This window comes from Rhamphochromis sp. 'chilingali' (genome assembly GCF_963969265.1).
Source record: "Rhamphochromis sp. 'chilingali' genome assembly, chromosome: 22".
In the NCBI taxonomy this organism is placed as follows: domain Eukaryota; kingdom Metazoa; phylum Chordata; class Actinopteri; order Cichliformes; family Cichlidae; genus Rhamphochromis; species Rhamphochromis sp. 'chilingali'.
In genome coordinates, this window is record NC_137950.1 from 29448280 (window position 1) to 29468452 (window position 20173).

The 20173-nt window shown below is 44.3% G+C and overlaps 2 protein-coding genes across 3 annotated transcripts in view; one reads left to right on the plus strand and one right to left on the minus strand.

The window, feature by feature from the left end:
* grid1b (glutamate receptor, ionotropic, delta 1b) overlaps nucleotides 1-20173 on the plus strand; it is a 621235-nt gene that overhangs the window by 409971 nt on the left and 191091 nt on the right. The window lies entirely within an intron of this gene.
* Nucleotides 2763-13984, minus strand: LOC308391029 (microfibril-associated glycoprotein 4-like). The gene is given in 7 exon segments (XM_080873449.1): nucleotides 2763-3247; nucleotides 9523-9650; nucleotides 9652-9685; nucleotides 9768-9864; nucleotides 9979-10017; nucleotides 10103-10261; nucleotides 13955-13984. Coding segments are annotated over 7 exon segments (705 nt in total). The 5' UTR covers nucleotides 13961-13984; the 3' UTR covers nucleotides 2763-3005.

A 20173-nucleotide genomic window follows, 5' to 3' on the forward strand; every position in this document is an offset into this window, starting at 1 on the left:
CATTTCTAAAGTTTCCTTTTCTTGTGCCCTCAAACAAAGAGGATCTAAACCAGGGGTGGGCAACTCCAGGCCTCGAGTGCCGGTGTCCTGCAGGTGTTAGATCTCACCCTGGGTCAACACACCTGAATCAAATGATTAGTTCATTATCAGGCCTCTGGAGAACTTCAAGACATGTTGAGGAGGTCATTTAGCCATTTGAATCAGCTGTGTTGGATCAAGGACACATCTAAAACCTGCAGGACACTGGCACTCGAGGCCTGGAGTTGCCTACCCCTGATCTAAACTGTCTGTGAAGTGTTTGGTAAAGCCAAAACGATCAGCTTCTTCGGGGTCACTTTAAAGAGTGACACATCACCTGATGGTGGGGTTAACTCCTAAAAGCCATCACGCTGACATAATAATTATAAAAATGGAGTCCTTACAGAAGAGGTGAACAGATGAGTTAAAATAATTCGAGGCTGCTCCTTCTAGCGGTCAGGTGCATCCGCGTGGAGGCGTCCTGCAGTTTCCTCTCAGTTTGCTTTTGTTAAGAAAGCTCCAACTACACGAACTCACAGAGACCATAGATGTCCTGGAATACTTTGAAGGTGACGTCTATCAGGACAGACTCTTATCATCTCTGTGTTTTAATTAAAACTTTTGTCTTATAAACTAATGAATATTTGCAGCCTGTGGGCTTCTTCCTGTAATTAATCCATAGCCGTGAAACAGGAAGCGAGCCGCTGCTGGGTGCCTCTAATCAATATTTACAGGCATGGCGTGCTAAGAAACACCAGGGGGAAGCTTGCTTTGAGGCGTGTTGAACTGAAAAAAGAAACTGCTGAAGAATGGCAATCATGAAAAACTGAACACAGACACTTAAGATCAAGTGTGAAATATTTCAAAGGCAGAAAAATGTGTGACGCGTTGTGGATGTTTGAGCGAAATGGATGATTGTGCCTCACAGAATGACAAAAGTCAAATATTCAGAAATGTTTAGCATCTTTTTCATTCCTCGAAATTGTCAAGTCGACTTCAATTTCCTCCCCCCATGCGGTGGCAATTTTGTGTCACCTGCTAGCAAGTCAAAAATAGAATATGTAAGAGGAGAGCTCTGAATAGTTTCTCCCTCCTCACTCATTGCCACAGGTGTGATAAGTGAGGAGGGGCACGAGTCTCCTGCAGAGTCTCGACCCTTTCAGGTTTTGTTTTCTGAGTCATTATTAAAAACCTGTTCAGTGCAAAAAGCAAAAGGCAGTCAGAACAAAGAAATGTGCTTGGAGAGACAAGAGACAAGCCTCTCGGTTGGTTTAAATGTTCCAAAGAGTGCCGATGCAGGATTTGCAGAATCGTTTTGGGGGGCGAAATGTACGAATGTATAAAATCTATGTTGTTTTGTTGGAAAGGGCAGAGGCTGGTGAGTTTTTGAATGCCTGTCCAACAGCATCTTTAAAAAGCCAGCTTGGTTGGTGCAAAGCCAATATGTTGTCATGGTTACTCGTCAGTCCCATAATGATTTTATATTCAAGTGCGTATATTGTGCTCGAATAATTGGAGGGAAAAATTGCCTGCATTTAAACTGATTTAAGTGGCTACGCTAACGTTGTTTAACGGGTCTACACTTCGGTCCGGCGTCAGGTGACCTCAGTAGCGTGACCCACTTTGATCCACTTTGATCGCGGTTTAAACATTTAATAGGGAGCTTTGTTCAGAGTGACTTGCAGTAAAGTGCAAAACAAGGAAAATCTCGCTTTCTATGATTCCAGGCAGCAGAACCTCACAAGAGCAAAGCCGGAGCTGCTCTGGCTGCAGAAACAGGATGTGACTGAGCCCATTAGCTGCGGTCGTTTTAGCGAGCAAGTTTATATCCCATAAAACCCCAATTCTGAAACATTTGGTAAGATGTAAAATGTAAATAAACAGAATGTCGTGGTTTGCAGATCTCATGAGCCGAATTTTATTAGCAGTACATGTATCTTTATTTTACTATATTCTATCCTTCAGCAAGTCTTTTGTCCCATCTTCCTTCTCTCTACCTGCCTGGTAACAGGCTTCTTCCTGTTCAAAGGGAGTTTTCCTTTCCCACTGTTGCCAAAGTGCTTGCTTATAGGGGGTCATATGAGTGTTGGGTTTTCTCTGTATGTATTATTGTAGGGTCTGCTGTACAATATAAAGCACCTTGAGGCGAATGTTGTTGTGATTTGGCGCTGTATAAATAAATTGAATTGAATTGGCTCCACCCGAGCACCGCACTGCCTGCTGGGTAATACTCGTAGGATCAGAGGCGGGACAACACTTCCTGTGTTGGGGCGTTGCTTCCACAGATCGACGCAGATCAGTGGAAACGCTTGAGCTCACCTCTGAAAGACTGTGAATGCTTATGTACATGTCATAGTTTGTGTTTTCATTTCAATAAATTGTGGGTAGAACTTAGTGAATTGACTCCATTTTGGAACAACAAGCATCTGTGAATACTTTGTAGATGTGCTGTACATGCACTCGCTCTGCTTGTTTCTGAGACAAAAGCTCAGTATGAACTTCTCACAAGTAAAATCCAGTTGTGTAACTTTAGGTATAGAAATACTGAATATTAATATCAGTGTCTTCACCCTGAAGCAGGTGGAGCTTTAGTGTGAGGGCGGCTCCAGAATCCAGACAGAAACACACAAAGACCACGAGAACACCTCAGCTGTTTGCTTCTCATTTATTATCAGGATACAGCAGATAATGATTCACACCAGCTATCAGACCTCCACCAAACAGTCAGTGAGACGTTAAATCTGAGTGTGCTGAGCTGCAGACTGAGGAACATCTGGACCAACCGAGAGCTTCTGAGAAATCATCAGCTCAAACTGGTCTCCGTCCATCATTTCACTCCACCTGCAGCTGTTTGACAGCAGCTCACTCACACTCTGACTGCTCTTCTGAGATATTTACGTCATCGACTGACTCTGAAAGTTAAAGATTGTCTGGGACTACATGATAAAGGAGAGAAAAGAGAGATCAACACGAAATGTTCTGCAGATTTACTGCACAGGACGGATCTTCATGCTGATGGTCTTCAGAGAGTAATTATAACCCTTCCACTGGTACCAGTCCACACCAACAGCATAGATAGTACCATCTGCCCCCCAACGATAAACCCCGTTAGGGTTTGCATAGTGACAGGCGTTGTACCAGAACGCCCCCAGAAAGGATTTTGCACAGTTGTTGTGGTCTTTGTCAAATGTGGAGAACTTCTGTCCGTTGTGAAAATTCAGGGCATCTCCTGGAGAAACACAGATGAAACACCGTTTTCGTTTGGCTCTCGGCGAAGGCGGTCACACTTTTTCTCCTCTCCTCTCCCTTATCTTCCCTGCTTAGCTTCTTATGTCCTTGTCTTGTCTTGTGTTTTTACTTTTCCCTGAAACACTCTCTCACAGTCTGTTTCAAAAACCTAAAAGAGAATTATGGATTTGATCAACTGGGCCCTGTTTCAGGAAGCCGGTTTAGAAAACTCAGACTGAAAAACGATACGCAGGGTTGAGTAACCCCGAACTGTCCAACTCGGAATATTCGGTTTCAGAAAGGCTGATAACAATTAGTTCAATCAACGCGGAGTTGCTTTAACCCCAAGTGAAGCGCGCGCACGAGGATACATAAAGCCCTGATTAGTGGAGCACAGATTAAGCGAGTCACCATGGAGACGGAGGGAAAGAAGGCGCGGTCAATGTATTTCACAGCGCTTGAGGCCGAAATTCTGATGGCAGCATATGCTGATAACATGCAAATTCCGCGGAAAAAAGTAACACAGCCTCAGCTGCAAAAGAAAGGGAGCATGCATGGCAAACATAGCCGACAGAGTCAATGCGTGAGTGTTAATATAAACATTGATCGAGGGATTTCCACCCATTTAACACGTTATTTTATCATATGTTATTTTATTTGTTATTTTATACATTTTATTTTGTGACGTGATGTGAGCGCAGGTGCAACCCAACAGGCCCCAAATGTTCCTGGCAGCAAGTAAAAATGAAATATAAAAATATAGTCCAAACAGGTAAGGTGTAATTGTATTATGAGCCATAGTGCTTGGTCTGTTTGTCCGATGTAAATCAATTGCAGTTAGAGGCTACATTAATTTTCTTTCTGTAAGCACTTACTCTGTATGCTCAAATGTGGCCCGTTATAGCCAACAGAAAAAAAGCGGAGGCCCGAAAAACAGGTGGGGGTCCTCCACCACCACCACTCACAGAGGCTGAGCAGTTGGCCCTCAGCCAAAACAGTGGGCGCCCTGTGGCCGAAGGCATCTCTGCGGGGACATCCTCTGAGTCAATAACCCCGCAAGACACAAGTGCCTTCATAGGGGGTAAATTCAAAATAATACATGATGTGCATACATCCTTTCTTCACAGTCACCTTTGCAGTGCTGCTCATTCATTTGATAAACTCTTTACCATAATGGATTATTTTGTAGTGAAGTTATTTTCCTACTGACTTTGGTGTCACGGTTCGATATTTTTTCGATACAAAAAAATGTTCATGCCTTTTTAATTTGTCATTTATTAAAATTATAAATATATATTTTAACTCAAAAGTACAGTTTTTAAATTTAACCCTAACCCTTGTGCGTGTTTTTTATTTTGACAGCGAATGCGCACCTGCGGACCACTTATGTGCAGCCCTGGTTATTTAGCTCGTCATATTGCAGCCACAGAAATTATTTTGTCCATGAAACCATAAAGCTGCACTTTCTTTTTTCCTTATAGTCTGATTTGTCATAACTTCTCCGTTTTGTGGTAAGCTTTTCTTTGGCTGTCACTTCTTCACCCTGACCTGTCTTATTTGGCTCAGCAGAACTGAAATGCTTTTACACGCTCACTCACATAAGCTCAGCGATTCTCTGCGCGATCAACCTCTCACATGTTTAAGCTGCGGGAGATTTCACTTGTCATGTTTGCATAGTAAGCTAACGATTAATAAGACGATGTCAGAGGAATTGGTGCACAAATTATCATCACTCACAGATCAGTGCTGTCGCTCTCTATACACAGTTCGCACGATTGCAAAGTGAAAGCAAAAAAACAAGCGCAAATTCAAACGCGACTTCAATATGTCACATATTGACAGTGGCTCACCGATGCCAATGACATAATTACCCAGCTACATTTCTGAAAGAATGCAAAAGCATTGACATATATTTTTCCTACAATAGCCCGACGGGCAGGGAAGAGATAGATTTTGGTAGCCCGACTGAAAAAATCGCTAGCTCCGGGACGTCGGGCTAGCGATATTGCAAGCCCTGTATCTGATTGAGGAATCACTCATCTTTGGAAAAGAGAGTTTATTACAGAGAAATGGCTCTTTCCAAAATAAAAGCTATACTATCCGCTTCTTCTGGGCTATATTCTCAGCAGCATATTAAACACATAAGGAGAATCATGTGCTAACAGCTGTCTAAATGACTCGGCTAAAGTTAGTAGCATGCTTGCTTTTTTTTGTCTGCTTCCACTTGTCTTTGCACTAGGATGATGTCGGCGTAAATGTGCAGTCATATTCGTTGTGTTCCCACTAGTGCTTTCAGGTTAATCTCGTTGAAATGACCTTAACGCCACAACACGGCAAATCTCCGTTAACGAGCTACCGCCGATCGCTCTGTGCATGGGGCTAGACGGCCAACACGTTAACGAGCTAACTGCGCTAACACACTAGTTCACACCAATGTAATTGAGCATTGCATGGCACATCCAACATACTGTTTTACTTTAGTCCATGACTCGCTTACCTTCAGGGTCATACGTCACATGAAAACCAAAATAATTCCAAACGCCAGATCTGAATGAGGGTGGGGGAGGTGCCCTGCGCTCTTCCTTCTGACTATGCTGTCTGTGTTGAGCGCTCAGTGGATCTGCGCTGGACAGTGCAGCCTAGGCGGAGTAGTCGAACACAGATTCACTGAGCGCTCAACACAGACAGCATCGTCAGAAGGAAAATTGATAAAATAAATTACAAATGTTGTATTGTTCGATACATATGCGTACCGAACCGAAAGCACTGTATCGAACGGTTCAATATCGATACGAATATCGTTGCACCCCTAGGAACTATGTACCTGTACATTAATGCTGTGGAAAGACTTCCTGTTCACATAGTCTCCTTCATTTACTGAAGGAGCAATGATTGGAATGTGAGTGCCATCTGTACAGCCAATCACGCCTGGGAACCCTGGAAATAAATGTAAAATGTAAGTAGTAGTCCAAGTATCACCACATCATAAATTAAGTTTTGTTCATCCTGATACCTGCAATTTTGTGGCATCCCTCTTTGATAAATCTTGTGGGTCTATGACCGGGGAACACCACAAACCAGTACAGGAGACGTTTCAGTGCAACTGTAACATTCCTGACTGCCCGACAGACGGTAGCCTTGGAAACGTGCTCAGCGTCACCAATATTATACAGAAAGCTCCCGTTTGCAAAAAACCGAAGTGCGATACAAATAATATGTACAGAACTGAGAGAATGTCCGCGATGTGTCACATGCGTAATATATGGCCTGAGGATGTTATGCAAATAACTTATAGATTGTGCTGAGAAACGGTAACGTTCACACAGGAAATCATCAGGAAATGATAAAATGTCCAAACGCGCTCTAATCACTCTCTCCCGGCGGAGAGCTCTGCGGAGAATTTGGGCTTCACGATCTACTGGCTCTTCAAGGAAGTGGCACGCCATGTCTGACACTTCCTACTGTCAGGTTTCCGACAAAGGGGCGGAGACAGTCAGGGTTAGTTGTAGTAAACCTGCTAGGGGGCAGGTTAGCTTCACGGAGTGTGTCGTCATAGTGACTCACTGAGGCTTCATCTAAACTCGCTTTGTGAAACCGAAAACCCAGAGTTTTCGTTAACTCAGGGTATACTTACTCAGTTTTTCCACTAAACCGGCTTCCTGAAACAGGGCCCTGGTCTCTGAATGCTATTGACATCCTTTTCTCAACGAGAAGTCTGGGCTCAGGAGAGCCCGAGTGCCCTGGAGGGACTTTCCCTACCGGATACACGATGGATGGGTGGCAGACATGGAGGATTGTGTGCCTGGCGGGACTGTCGATCGAGGATGCTGAAGATATCTACCTATTCGGAACCATGATAACAGGGTTCTTGCTGATTGGAGCTGGCTTGGCCCTGACTTATTGGAGAATTAAGAAAGCGGAACCGGCTGTTCAAACACCCCCAAGGCTGCCCGCTGGGATTGGAACGATGGGACGAGGCGCGACTTCTCAGAATGGGCTCACTGAGTGCAGCACGGATAAGATCTTGGAGAAGCTTACAGCTGCCGTGAATACTCAGAATAACACCTCGTAGCAAAAGTTGGATTGCATTGTGGAACAGCTGACTGCAGTCGTGAGGTCTCAGAATCTGCTCTTTGACCATAAGAATGACAACATCACAGAGCGCAAGTTTGATAACATCATGGAGAAGCTTGCGGTTCTCCAACGGGAGATGGAGAGACCAGTGTCGGAGTGTTAAAGAACAGCTTTGAAATTCTCATGAGCTGTTCGCACTAAAGTAAAACCACCATCATAATCCGGCTACCCCCTTTTGCGCCAGCTATAGGCTCAAGGCTGGAGCCGAACAACAACACCCTGATAACAACTGTGTTTAGTCTGTTCCTTCCCATTCCATGCAAGGCCACCTGGGTTGGCTGGAAGACTGTTTACTTAGCCTGGGCGAAGGACACTGTCTCAGCTGAACTCTGGACACACACACACACACACACACACACACACACACACACACACACACACACACTGATATGCACACACTCATCCCCCCTCCCTTTACAAACGCCTTCGATGCTTGTTCCCTCCTGGGAACACGGCGGGTCTGAGCCCGCGCTGGAATGGTAGCGCTGGGCAGGATGGCTGCTGCGTTTGCTTCGGATTACTCTTCACCCCCCACCCGACCCTGTGGCTTGTCATGTGTTCTATAATGTTGTGCTGTGGACATTTATGTGCTTTTTTGTGCAGAGGAGTTTTTTTGTTTCCTGTTCTCATGCTGTCTTCCCAGGAGCCCAGCATGAGTAGAGGTCTCTTTTTTTCCTCTTGTACTTTCCCATTGTAGTGTACATTTCAGTGGTTTTTCTGTAACGCTACCGATCTCCGACCTGTATCCCCATGTGATGTCTGTGTTGTGTGTGTAAGGTCGGGGGGCTCCCATTTCACTGCAGGGCAACCTGCACGTGGCGAATAAAGCTTTGATTGATTGATTGAATAATCACAACATCACCACTAATCCCAGTCATACTGGTCTGCATGTGTACTGTACCATATGTGGTTGACCTACTCCAGTTTATTCATGTGAACTGGGAGACTTCGTCATGCAGTAAAGTCATTTTCATTGGTATGTAGGTGATACCAGCTTTATTTATCCCTGAAGGTACATCAGATAAGCCAACTATTTAAACTGCAGGTGTGTCTATGGTCCTGACAACCTCACATCCAAAGTCTTGAAAACTGAAGGCTCTGCCTCCCATTCTACTTTTAAATACTCTAGGAACAACAAGTAGGCCTGCAGAGCGAGAGCGAAGTGCTCTAATAGGGTGATATGGTACTACAAGGTCATTAAGATAAGATGGGGCCTGATTATTTAAGACCTTGTATGTGAGGAGCAGGATTTGAATTCAATTCTGGATTTAACAGGAAACCAATGAAGGGAAGCCAAAACAGGAGAAATCTGCTCTCTCTTTCTAGTCCCTGTCAGGACTCTTGCTGCAGCATTTTGGATTAGCTGAAGGCTTTTCAGGGAGTTTTTAGGACTTCCTGATAATAATGAATTACAGTCGTCCAGCCTGGAAGTAATAAATGCATGAACTAGTTTTTCAGCGTCACTCTGAGACAGGATATTTCTAACTTTAGAGATGTTGCACAAATGGAAGAACGCAGTCTTACATATTTGTTTAATATGTGCGTTGAAGGACATGTCCTGGTCAAACATGACTCCAAGGTTCCTCACAGTGTTACTGGAGGCCAAGGTAATGCCATCCAGAGTAAGAATCTGCTTAGATACCATATTTCTAAGATTTTCAGGGCCGAGTACAATAACCTCAGTTTGATCTGAATTAAGAAGCAGAAAGTTAGCGGCCATCCAGGTCTTTATGTCTTTAAGACATTCCTGCAGTTTAACTCATTGGTGTGTGTTATCTGGCTTCATGGACAGATAGAGCTGGGTGTCGTCTGCATATCATCCTGCCTGGTGTTTGGTACTCAGGGGCCACGACTGAGAACAGGGAGGCTGCACAGAGGGTCATTAACACTGCCCACAATATCATTGGCTGCCCTCTGACACTCCTGGAGGCCATCGCCAGATCCTCCTGTCTCAGAGAAGCCACCACAGGCGACCCCTCAAACCCCGCCCACCACCTGTTCCATTCTACCCATTCCTCTTCTTTGTTAATCTTTCCTGTTCAGTTGGTGTGGAGCACCGGTCATTTCAGTGACAATAAAGGCGTATTCTATTCTATTCGATTCTATTCTGATGCTACACTGACCCTGTGCCACTTCACTCACCTGCCCCTCCGTTCTTGAATCCAGTAACAGTCAGTTTGTATCCGTCACATTCAGCATCCACCTTAAATGAAGAGTAACGAGCGAACACTTTCTTCCCTTCAAAGTCCTCCATGTCCACCAGCAGCTCACTCTTTGGATGTCATAATGTTGATCACATCGAGACCTACATTCACACACAAGCACACAGTCAGAAACATGCAGGGCTGTTTGGTACAGAGCTGCAGATCATCCAATAAAACTCTCACCGAGCCAGTACTCTCCAGCAGCGTCACCAAAGCCCATCTTGTATTGATCCCAGGGTCTGTAGAAGTTCACCGTGCCGTCCATCCTCCTCTGGAACACCTGGGGGAGGAGGCAGCAGAAACATCTCTGGTTTCAGGGAGCACAGATCTGGATTTACAGCAGTGCTCCTGTTAAATGTTCCCGCGCTGACACTTTTTAGTTACAAGCACTCACCGTCCAGCCTCCTCCTTCTGAGTCCATGTCACAGTACACCTGCACACAAACACCTGTCACACTCTAGCTGCTTAAAGACGTGGACATGAACAGGACCCAGAGTCCCAGAGAGGGTGGACTGTACCTGCACCGCAGACCTTTCTCCAAGGGGATAGATGGTGTACACGCCGCTGCTTTGGCTTCTGTCCTGGCGGCGGATGTCGCTGCAGTCCCTCGGCTGGATGAGCTCCGTGCAGCTGGTCAACGCAGGAGCGAGGAGGAGAACGATGAAGACCGCTGGCAGCTGGAACAGAGAAGAAGCCTTTCATTTGCACAATATTCACTTCCTACCAAGCTCAACAAGCCTGTGATTCTCCCTCAGCTTTGCCTCTCAGCTGTGCTGAAGTCTTGTTTAGGCTGCACAGGTGTGGTTCAGCCAAACCCCCCTCCCTGTGCTCACTTCTTAGTATACAGGGAGTGCAGAATTATTAGGCAAATGAGTATTTTGTCCACATCATCCTCTTCATGCATCTTGTCTTACTCCAAGCTGTATAGGCTCGAAAGCCTACTACCAATTAAGCATATTAGGTGATGTGCATCTCTGTAATGAGAAGGGGTGTGGTCTAATGACATCAACACCCTATATCAGGTGTGCATAATTTTTAGGCAACGTCCTTTCCTTTGGCAAAATGGGTCAAAAGAAGGACTTGACAGGCTCAGAAAAGTCAAAAATAGTGAGATATCTTGCAGAGGGATGCAGCAGTCTCAAAATTGCAAAGCTTCTGAAGCGTGATCATCGAACAATCAAGCGTTTCATTCAAAATAGTCAACAGGGTCGCAAGAAGCGTGTGGAAAACCCAAGGTGCAAAATAACTGCCCATGAACTGAGAAAAGTCAAGCGTGCAGCTACCAAGATGCCACTTGCCACCAGTTTGGCCATATTTCAGAGCTGCAACATCACTGGAGTGCCCAAAAGCACAAGGTGTGCAATACTCAGAGACATGGCCAAGGTAAGAAAGGCTGAAAGACGACCACCACTGAACAAGACACACAAGCTGAAACGTCAAGACTGGGCCAAGAAATATCTCAAGACTGGTTTTTCTAAGGTTTTATGGACTGATGAAATGAGAGTGAGTCTTGATGGGCCAGATGGATGGGCCCGTGGCTGGATTGGTAAAGGGCAGAGAGCTCCAGTCCGACTCAGACGCCAGCAAGGTGGAGGTGGAGTACTGGTTTGGGCTGGTATCATCAAAGATGAGCTTGTGGGGCCTTTTCGGGTTGAGGATGGAGTCAAGCTCAACTCCCAGTCCTACTGCCAGTTTCTGGAAGACACCTTCTTCAAGCAGTGGTACAGGAAGAAGTCTGCATCCTTCAAGAAAAACATGATTTTCATGCAGGACAATGCTCCATCACACGCGTCCAAGTACTCCACAGCGTGGCTGCAAGAAAGGGTATAAAAGAAGAAAAACTAATGACATGGCCTCCTTGTTCACCTGATCTGAACCCCATTGAGAACCTGTGGTCCATCATCAAATGTGAGATTTACAAGGAGGGAAAACAGTACACCTCTCTGAACAGTGTCTGGGAGGCTGTGGTTGCTGCTGCACGCAATGTTGATGGTGAACAGATCAAAACACTGACAGAATCCATGGATGGCAGGCTTTTGAGTGTCCTTGCAAAGAAAGGTGGCTATATTGGTCGCTGATTTGTTTTTGTTTTGTTTTTGAATGTCAGAAATGTATATTTGTGAATGTGGAGATGTTATATTGGTTTCACTGGTAAAAATAAATCATTGAAATGGGTATATATTTGATTTTTGTTAAGTTGCCTAATAATTATGCACAGTAATAGTCACCTGCACACACAGATATCCCCCTAAAATAGCTGAAACTAAAAACAAACTAAAAACTACTTCCAAAAACATTCAGCTTTGATATTAATGAGTTTTTTGGGTTCATTGAGAACATGGTTGTTGTTCAATAATAAAATTATTCCTCAAAAATACAACTTGCCTAATAATTCTGCACTCCCTGTAGTCCTGTTGCCTTTCATTGTAAAGTGAGTTCATGCTTTGTTATATTGTTGTATTCCTGTTGATCTCTGACCTGCACAGAACAAGAACCATTCTGAACCATCCCCAGAAAATCCAGGCTTAAGTTACCTGGATAAGAGGAAATCCTGCTTGGTGGCACAGACATCAGGAGCAGGCTATGTTCAGAGTTAAGATGGAGGCAATGTTCCCTCTAATGTTTCACGTGTCTGAGCGAACACACAAACTCCCTGAGCGTCCCTTGGACCACTGTGAGCGACAGCAGACGTGTGCACTGTGGTCACGCCAGCATCCAATCCATCCAAGTTACATGTTTATTAAAATAATCAAATTACAGCATTTATGTTAGACTACTTTTAATTAACTGCTTCAGCCCACTTACAATGAAAATGTAAACAAATCTTGTTATGTTAACACTATTGGAAGTAAAAATAACTTGAACTCCAATTTTGAAAACACAACTTTATTTATTTCTTTTCTATAAAACTCTGACTTATATTATGAGTCTGTGGTCTGGGAGAGAGTCTGTAACTCTGTCTGCAAATACAGTAAATAATGACCAATGTTGGGCAGTTAATTATATAGTTACTTCAAAAAAATAACTGAGTTATGCAAACAACATTTTTTGCAGCTGTTTACCTAAAAATGCAGCCAAGGTGTTTTTTAAACAAACACTTCAAACTATTTACAGAACAATCAGCTGTTCTGCATCACATCTGATGCCACACAAATTATTTGTGCCGCTCCAAAAATAATTTCTGTCCACTATGAGATGAAGGAGAACAACAGCCTGATACCTGCAGGCCTGACAGCAGCAGATGTGTCACTGCTGTAACACCTGTAACACTCAGCAGGCGCCTCATTGTTCTGACACACACTACACACTGACCACACACTAACTACACACTGACCACACACTAACTACACACTGACCACACACTAACTACACACTGACCACACACTAACTACACACTGACCACACACTAACTACACACTGACTACACACTAACTACACACTGACCACACACTAACTACACACTGACCACACACTAACTACACACTGACCACACACTAACTACACACTGACCACACACTAACTACACACTGACTACACACTAACTACACACTAACTACACAAGATTTGCATTAAACATCGCAAATCTCTCACATCTCAAACACGCCGTCACTTCTAAAACTTCCCCCTTCCTAAACCACTAAATGCAATGTTGCCATATCATTTTTGATTGGTCCACGTGGTACATTTTTCCACCAATAGGAAAGGGGGGGGGTTGGTGTTGTTTCTGCTCACAGGCTTTTGAGCGTTTTCCTTATAAAACGCCGTTTTTACCGTTTCTTCCTGCAGTAAATATAAACAACAACAGTATTCAGGAAGAAAACCAAACATTGGAGATATTTTTATCATAACTCTGGTTTTACGTGGCCGATCAACACAATTTAAAAACTGGTATAAAGTCCACACTTTTCCCGACCACTTGTCCTGCTCACATCTCCAATGGTTGTACATGTTGTCAATAACGTGGCTTCACTCCACATCAGCCGCTTTGCTAAAACACCGGTGTTGGCACATAAGGACGCTGTCATAGCCTGTCAAAGACGTTGATTAGCTGCGTATATACGAATGTGAATTGCATTATTAAAATGACATACACTCTACATAAAGTTATTCTCTCTCTATCTATTATTACTTTAGTACTTCTTAAAATGATATCCAGTATAATTTGTGTCCCTTCCTTCATTACATGATTGGCATCAGGCTCTGATAGTGAAGGTAAAGTCATCAAACAGACACATTCAAGAAGGAAGGCGGAGTTTTAGGTATCAACACTGTTTAATGAGGCGATCACAGCAGACCGAGGGTCAGGAGGGTCACCACCACTCACTCCTACACTGATACTTAACCAGAAATATTTAAGGTCACAAACTTACCTTCATGGTCAGATTTCTGTGGGAGTTAGTTTCTGCTGATGTAGATCTGAAAGGAAAGGATTACTGTGAGGATCACCTCATTCAATCATTTAAATCTAATCTGCGTTTAACGCATTTACAGCAAAGTCTGCTTAAAATATCCTGAAAGTTTCACACACTCTATTTGGCAGTAATATTAAAGCACTGCTGCTACGTTACTACAGATACCTGTGTGAAGTCACCTGCAGTTGGAGCTGAACACGCTTCAGAGACACCACACGGCTGTTCTCCCTCAGTGTGTCAGAGTCTCCCAGAGTCCCTGCTTATATCTGCAGGAGGGCGGACACAACAGAGTCACGCCACTCTTTACACTGTCTAAAGTTACACGCTTCAAGTTTCCCAAAAAAACACAACCAGGATGTTCCCAGGCTGAAGCACATATCATGTTTGATATGTGGTTTATTTGCAAATATCGTGTTAGTTATTTGCTGATCCCATACGCCTCCGATACTTGCTGCTGTGATGCACATATCATGGGACAGTGCAGAGGAGAGCTCATTTACTTGACCCGCTTGAATTCAGTGAGACTTCAAAGATGAAGATGTGGGGCGCAGTGAGTGAAGCTTGAAAATGTAAATTTAGAATTCAAAGCATTTCTGCCTAATTCTGGGGAACCTGCAGGCCATTCAGGTGGGGGCGGGGCTACCACTGAGTTGTGGTATAGTTTCGGCAGGATTGGGGCAGTGTGTCTTGCACTTTTTGTCTCTTGTTGATTGACTTGATGGCTGGTGTTCAGGGTCCAGAGCACTCCTTGTGGTGGGCTTAGTTAGGAGAAAGCCAGACACACCAACTCCACATGGATGTGGAAATGTGGACCTGGCAACAACATCAGCACCCGCACTGGAAAACTTAAACAGAGGTCTAGAGTCCTAACAGCAGCATCCAAGTCAAGCAGCATACTTTTCCTTTCAGATTTATCTGATGGCAGAAGTTTGAGAACAGGTAGAAAAATGACCAGAGAAAAGCGAGCCTTTGTTTGGTCGATTACACCAGACGACATCATGGTGTTGATAATGTGCTAGTAAACTTCTGTAACCACTGCTCATGGCCTAACGTTGCAGAGCAGGCTGGCTATTCACACACACAGTCACACACAGTCACACACAGTCACGCACACACACACACACGCACACACACACACACACACACACACACACAGTCACACACAGTCACGCACACACACACACACGCACACACACACACACACACACACACACACAGTCACACACAGTCACGCACACACACACACACGCACACACACACACACACACACACACACACAGTCACACACAGTCACGCACACACACACACACACACACACGCACACACACACACACACAGTCACACACAGTCACGCACACACACACAGTCACACACACGCACACACACACACGCACACACACACAGTCACACACAGTCACGCACAGACACACACACACGCACACACACACAGTCACGCACACACACACACACAGTCACGCACACACACACACACACACACACAGACACACACACACACACACACACAGTCACACACACACAGTCACACACAGTCACGCACAGACACACACACACGCACACACACACAGTCACGCACACACACACACACACACACACACACACACAGTCACACACACACAGTCACACACAGTCACGCACACACGCACACACACACAGTCACGCACACACACACACACACACACACACACACACAGACACACACACACACAGACACACACACACACACACACACAGTCACACACACACAGTCACACACAGTCACGCACACACGCACACACACACAGTCACGCACACACACACACACACACACACACAGACACACACACACACACACACACAGTCACACACACACAGTCACACACAGTCACGCACACACGCACACACACACAGTCACGCACACACACACACACACACACACAGACACACACACACACACACACACAGTCACACACACACAGTCACACACAGTCACGCACAGACACACACACACGCACACACACACAGTCACACACAGTCACGCACAGACACACACACACGCACACACACACAGTCACGCACACACACACACACACACACACACGCACACACACACAGTCACACACAGTCACGCACACACACACAGACACACACACACAGACACACACACAGTCACACACACACACACACATACACATGCACACACACACATACACATGCACACACACACACACAGACACACACACAGTCACACACACACACACACATACACATGCACACACACACATACACATGCACACACACACACACGCACACACACACAGTCACGCACACACACACACACAGACACACACACACAGACACACACACAGTCACACACACACACACATACACACACACACTACCAATTTACAGCTACCTGTAAATTTCATCACACCCAGGTCAGTGTTGTTGACATTCCATTTTATATACAGTATATATCTCCAAATCACAAGACGAGATGGCTTGAAAGTAACAGTTTAGCTACTGCTGAGGCACATGGTCCATTTTTAGAGATAGGGATGAGGAAACAAGGCAAGTTTATTTGTATAGCACAATTCAACAACAAGTGATTCAAAGTGCTTTACAGAGACGTTAGAAACAAAAACAAATAAAAAGCATGATTTAAAATTGATTAAAACAAGCAAACAAACAAACAACAGTATATAAAATCAAAACAGATAAAATCAAAACAGATAAAATCAGTAGTTAAATGTAAGTTTTGAAATTTAAGCTTAAAAGTGTGGATTTGGTGCTTTATTCAAATGCAGCTGAGAACAGGTGAGTCTTCAACCTGGATTTAAATAAACTGAGTGTTTCAGCTGATCTGAGGCTTTCTGGGAGTTTGTTCCAGATATAAGGAGCATAAAAGCTGAATGCAGCTTCTCCATGTCTGGTTCTGACTCTGGGAACTGATAAAAGACCGGATCCAGATGACCTGAGGGATCTGGCAGGTTCATACTGGGTCAAATAAATTAGACCGCAGCTCAAAAACAGCTGATAAAATCTTGCTTTTAAAGTAAATACATTGCAGCATCTCTTCCGTATCCTGTTCATCTGCAAACACACATATTTACCTTCTTCACTGATGGGCCAGAAAGCTTTCAGAGTTTGTTTAAACATGTTTCTTTAGCACAGGCTCCTGTAACGTCATAGAGCACGTGTCTGACAAGCTTCATCATTAGATTCCACTCATACTCAGGTATTCAGGACATATGCTGACCTATCCTTCAAGCTCGGGTCCTCCACCAGAGGCCTGGGAGCTTGAGGGTCCTGCGCAGTATCGTAGCTGTTCCTAGGACTGCGCTCTTCTGGACAGAGATCTTGGATGCTGTTCCTGGGATCTACTGGAGCCACTCGCCTAGTGCTTGTTCATAGCAGGGAAGATGTTTAATATGTTCCTTGATCATCAGCAGGTAGTAATGTATTCCTGGGAGAGAAGAGCAGGTGACATAGACGGGTATGGCACTCTCCCAGAAATCTTTATTGTGAAAAATCCTCAGTGTGGATAAATGCCAACTTTTCCTGCAGTGTTTCCTGACAGCAGGCGAGATGAGCTTCATTCTAGTTTGTGTTATCTCCTTTATCCCGTAAACTCTGGGGCTTGGACGCTGTAATTTGTCTCTGTTAGTTTAATAATACTTTCAGCATATTGGCTCAGGGTGATTTATTTCATCTACTCATTTAAATTAGAACTTTTAGCTCAGGACCAAATGATGCATGCACGCGAACCCGCTGCCGTATGAGAGCTTTTCAAAGAGGTTTTTAATCTAGATTAAAAATTCAGGCAGATCCAACCAGTGTGCCCTTGTACCCTTACAGTGTGGGCATCCAAATCATGGATGATTTATATCACCAATGGCTGTTGTCCAAACGATAATGTAATGCTTCTGTTTCTCATTTTTTTAAAGCTTGTTTTTTGGCCTTCTGCCTTTATTGAATAGATGCAATAGAGATATGAAACTTGGGGAACGGAGCAAGTGAATGACAAGCAGCAAACGTCAAGCCAGCCAGGAGGTGAACCGGGGACTCGCCATTGGCCAGCAGCTTGGCCGCTGGTTTGTGCAATCGTTAACTTTTCAAATGTTTTCTCCTCTTGCTTTCCCTCTTTCCACACAGCCATTGGTTTCTGTTACAGAGAAACTGCCACAGATCAATAATCCATCACAGTGAACATAACATGGATTGTTATTTGGGCCAGCAAGGTAGTGTGAGACCTTATAGCTGCAACTGCAAAGAGCCAAAGAAATAACCCGACTTTGACAACAGGAAAAGCAGGCATGAAACTGTGTGTGATGGATGAAAGGAGTCGGGCGGCATATTTTGGACCTTGTGGGGAAGAAATTTTAGGCAGGGCTGGGGAAGAGAGCGAGGACAAAACCCAGAAAAAGCTTACAAAACCGTGCATTCTGGGAAATGTAGGGCACTTGGGCAAAAACTCCCCAAGTGTGCTGAAATCTGCCAAATATAGGCAGAAAATGCATGACTTTCACTTTCCTTTAATTGTCTTATATTATTGCTATATTACTACTGTTGTCTGCACAGCTGAACACGGTAACTGTGGGGTATTTGCACAGCGCCCGAGAGACGCCCCACATATTTCCACACGGTGTGAATCTTAATTGAATCTGAAGTGCTTTCTGTGACTGGTGGTCAACCTGGCAATTTGAAGTGGCTGCAGAGGAGAGGCCGGTGTGACGGTGACGGGGCAGAGATAAGTGCTGGCATTCTTGCAGAGAGAGGAGTATGTTCCCCACAGTGCCTTGCTCAAAGTGGCTGTGGAGAAATTGAACTGTGGCTGGTGAGGAGCTCGCTAAATTGCTTTCGAGTCCCTCCACTTGTGTTGTTCCAGTGCTTGAGCTCAAGAAAATGAGGGCTTTTTCTTTTTTTCTTTTCCTCCAGCAGATTTCTGAAGAGGTCTGATGACAGACACTCTGAGAGCTGAAAATATAGTGGAGCAGCAGAAGAAAGTGTTTACCATATAGTTGCAAACTGCAGTATAAAGATGTGTTATTGAATATTTCTTCTGTGAGAAAGTGATGAGCTTCAGATAATGTACAACAATAATGTGCACGGTTGGTATGATTCAACATAAAAATGATAAATGATACATGAATACTCATAATATCATTAATCATTGAAAAAGACATTAGAAAGTTTGCACCTGCCCTACACTTAAAGCTGTGTTGAGCAAACTTTGACCACTAGGGGGCAGAATATGTGTAAATAAAGCAACATAGCCAAATATCCTGAACTCTTATGGTTTATTTTTGATAGTGGTGAGGAGAGCATGATTCTATTATAACAATGAGTTTTCAGCTAAAACAGCAGCACCTGATGCCTTATAAACAGACCGCCTCCAGCCTATGTGCAGTCAAACCATAATAAAGATGCACGTGAAGCTGTAATAGTGTATGTTAATCACCTTAAGTAGATATAATTTAGGTAATTATAGCTTGCTTAAGAAAAAGCTGCTCAATATGTAGCTTAGTTTGTTGTTTTCAGGGGTTTTTTTTCATAATTTCTAGAACAACAGTAGAAAGATTGACAGTTTCACAAATAACGCGCAGAGCTGCTTTTAGTACGTGTCTGCTACTACTAACGTTTCTGTAATTAGTGGGAAACTACCTCAGGGCTCTGATTTTTGAGATACTATATTACAGTTAAGTGACTGGTCCACTGCAGTGATTGGCAGGTGATGAGAAAGTGTGGCTGGCTGACAGATGAGTGGATAGACAGAAAATGTAATAGAGAATAAGAGCAGTGGTGGTGGAAAAAAGCCCTGCAAAGGTAGGGAAGATGAGATGTAACAGCTGGACTCCAGGAGTGGAGAGTGGCGGTCAGAGTCATTCAGGGTTCGGTACAAGCCAGCTGTCAGTGCTAATAGACAGAAAAAGATGGAGGGAGGGGAAAGGAGAGGAGGGAAAATAGGAAGAGATGTTCAGGCCAAACAACCTGTCACTAGCTATAACGGAGCATAACGCAACACAGCTGCCTTGTCTGAATGTCAGAAAGAGAAACTTCCCTGGCAGTTTGGAGAAGAGTCTGCAAAACGATATTCTCAAATGGATAGATGCTATCTGGTTCAGCGGCAGGGCTGGGCCCAGAATAGCAATGATGCTCTTAGTCAGATCTGCTGAGAAC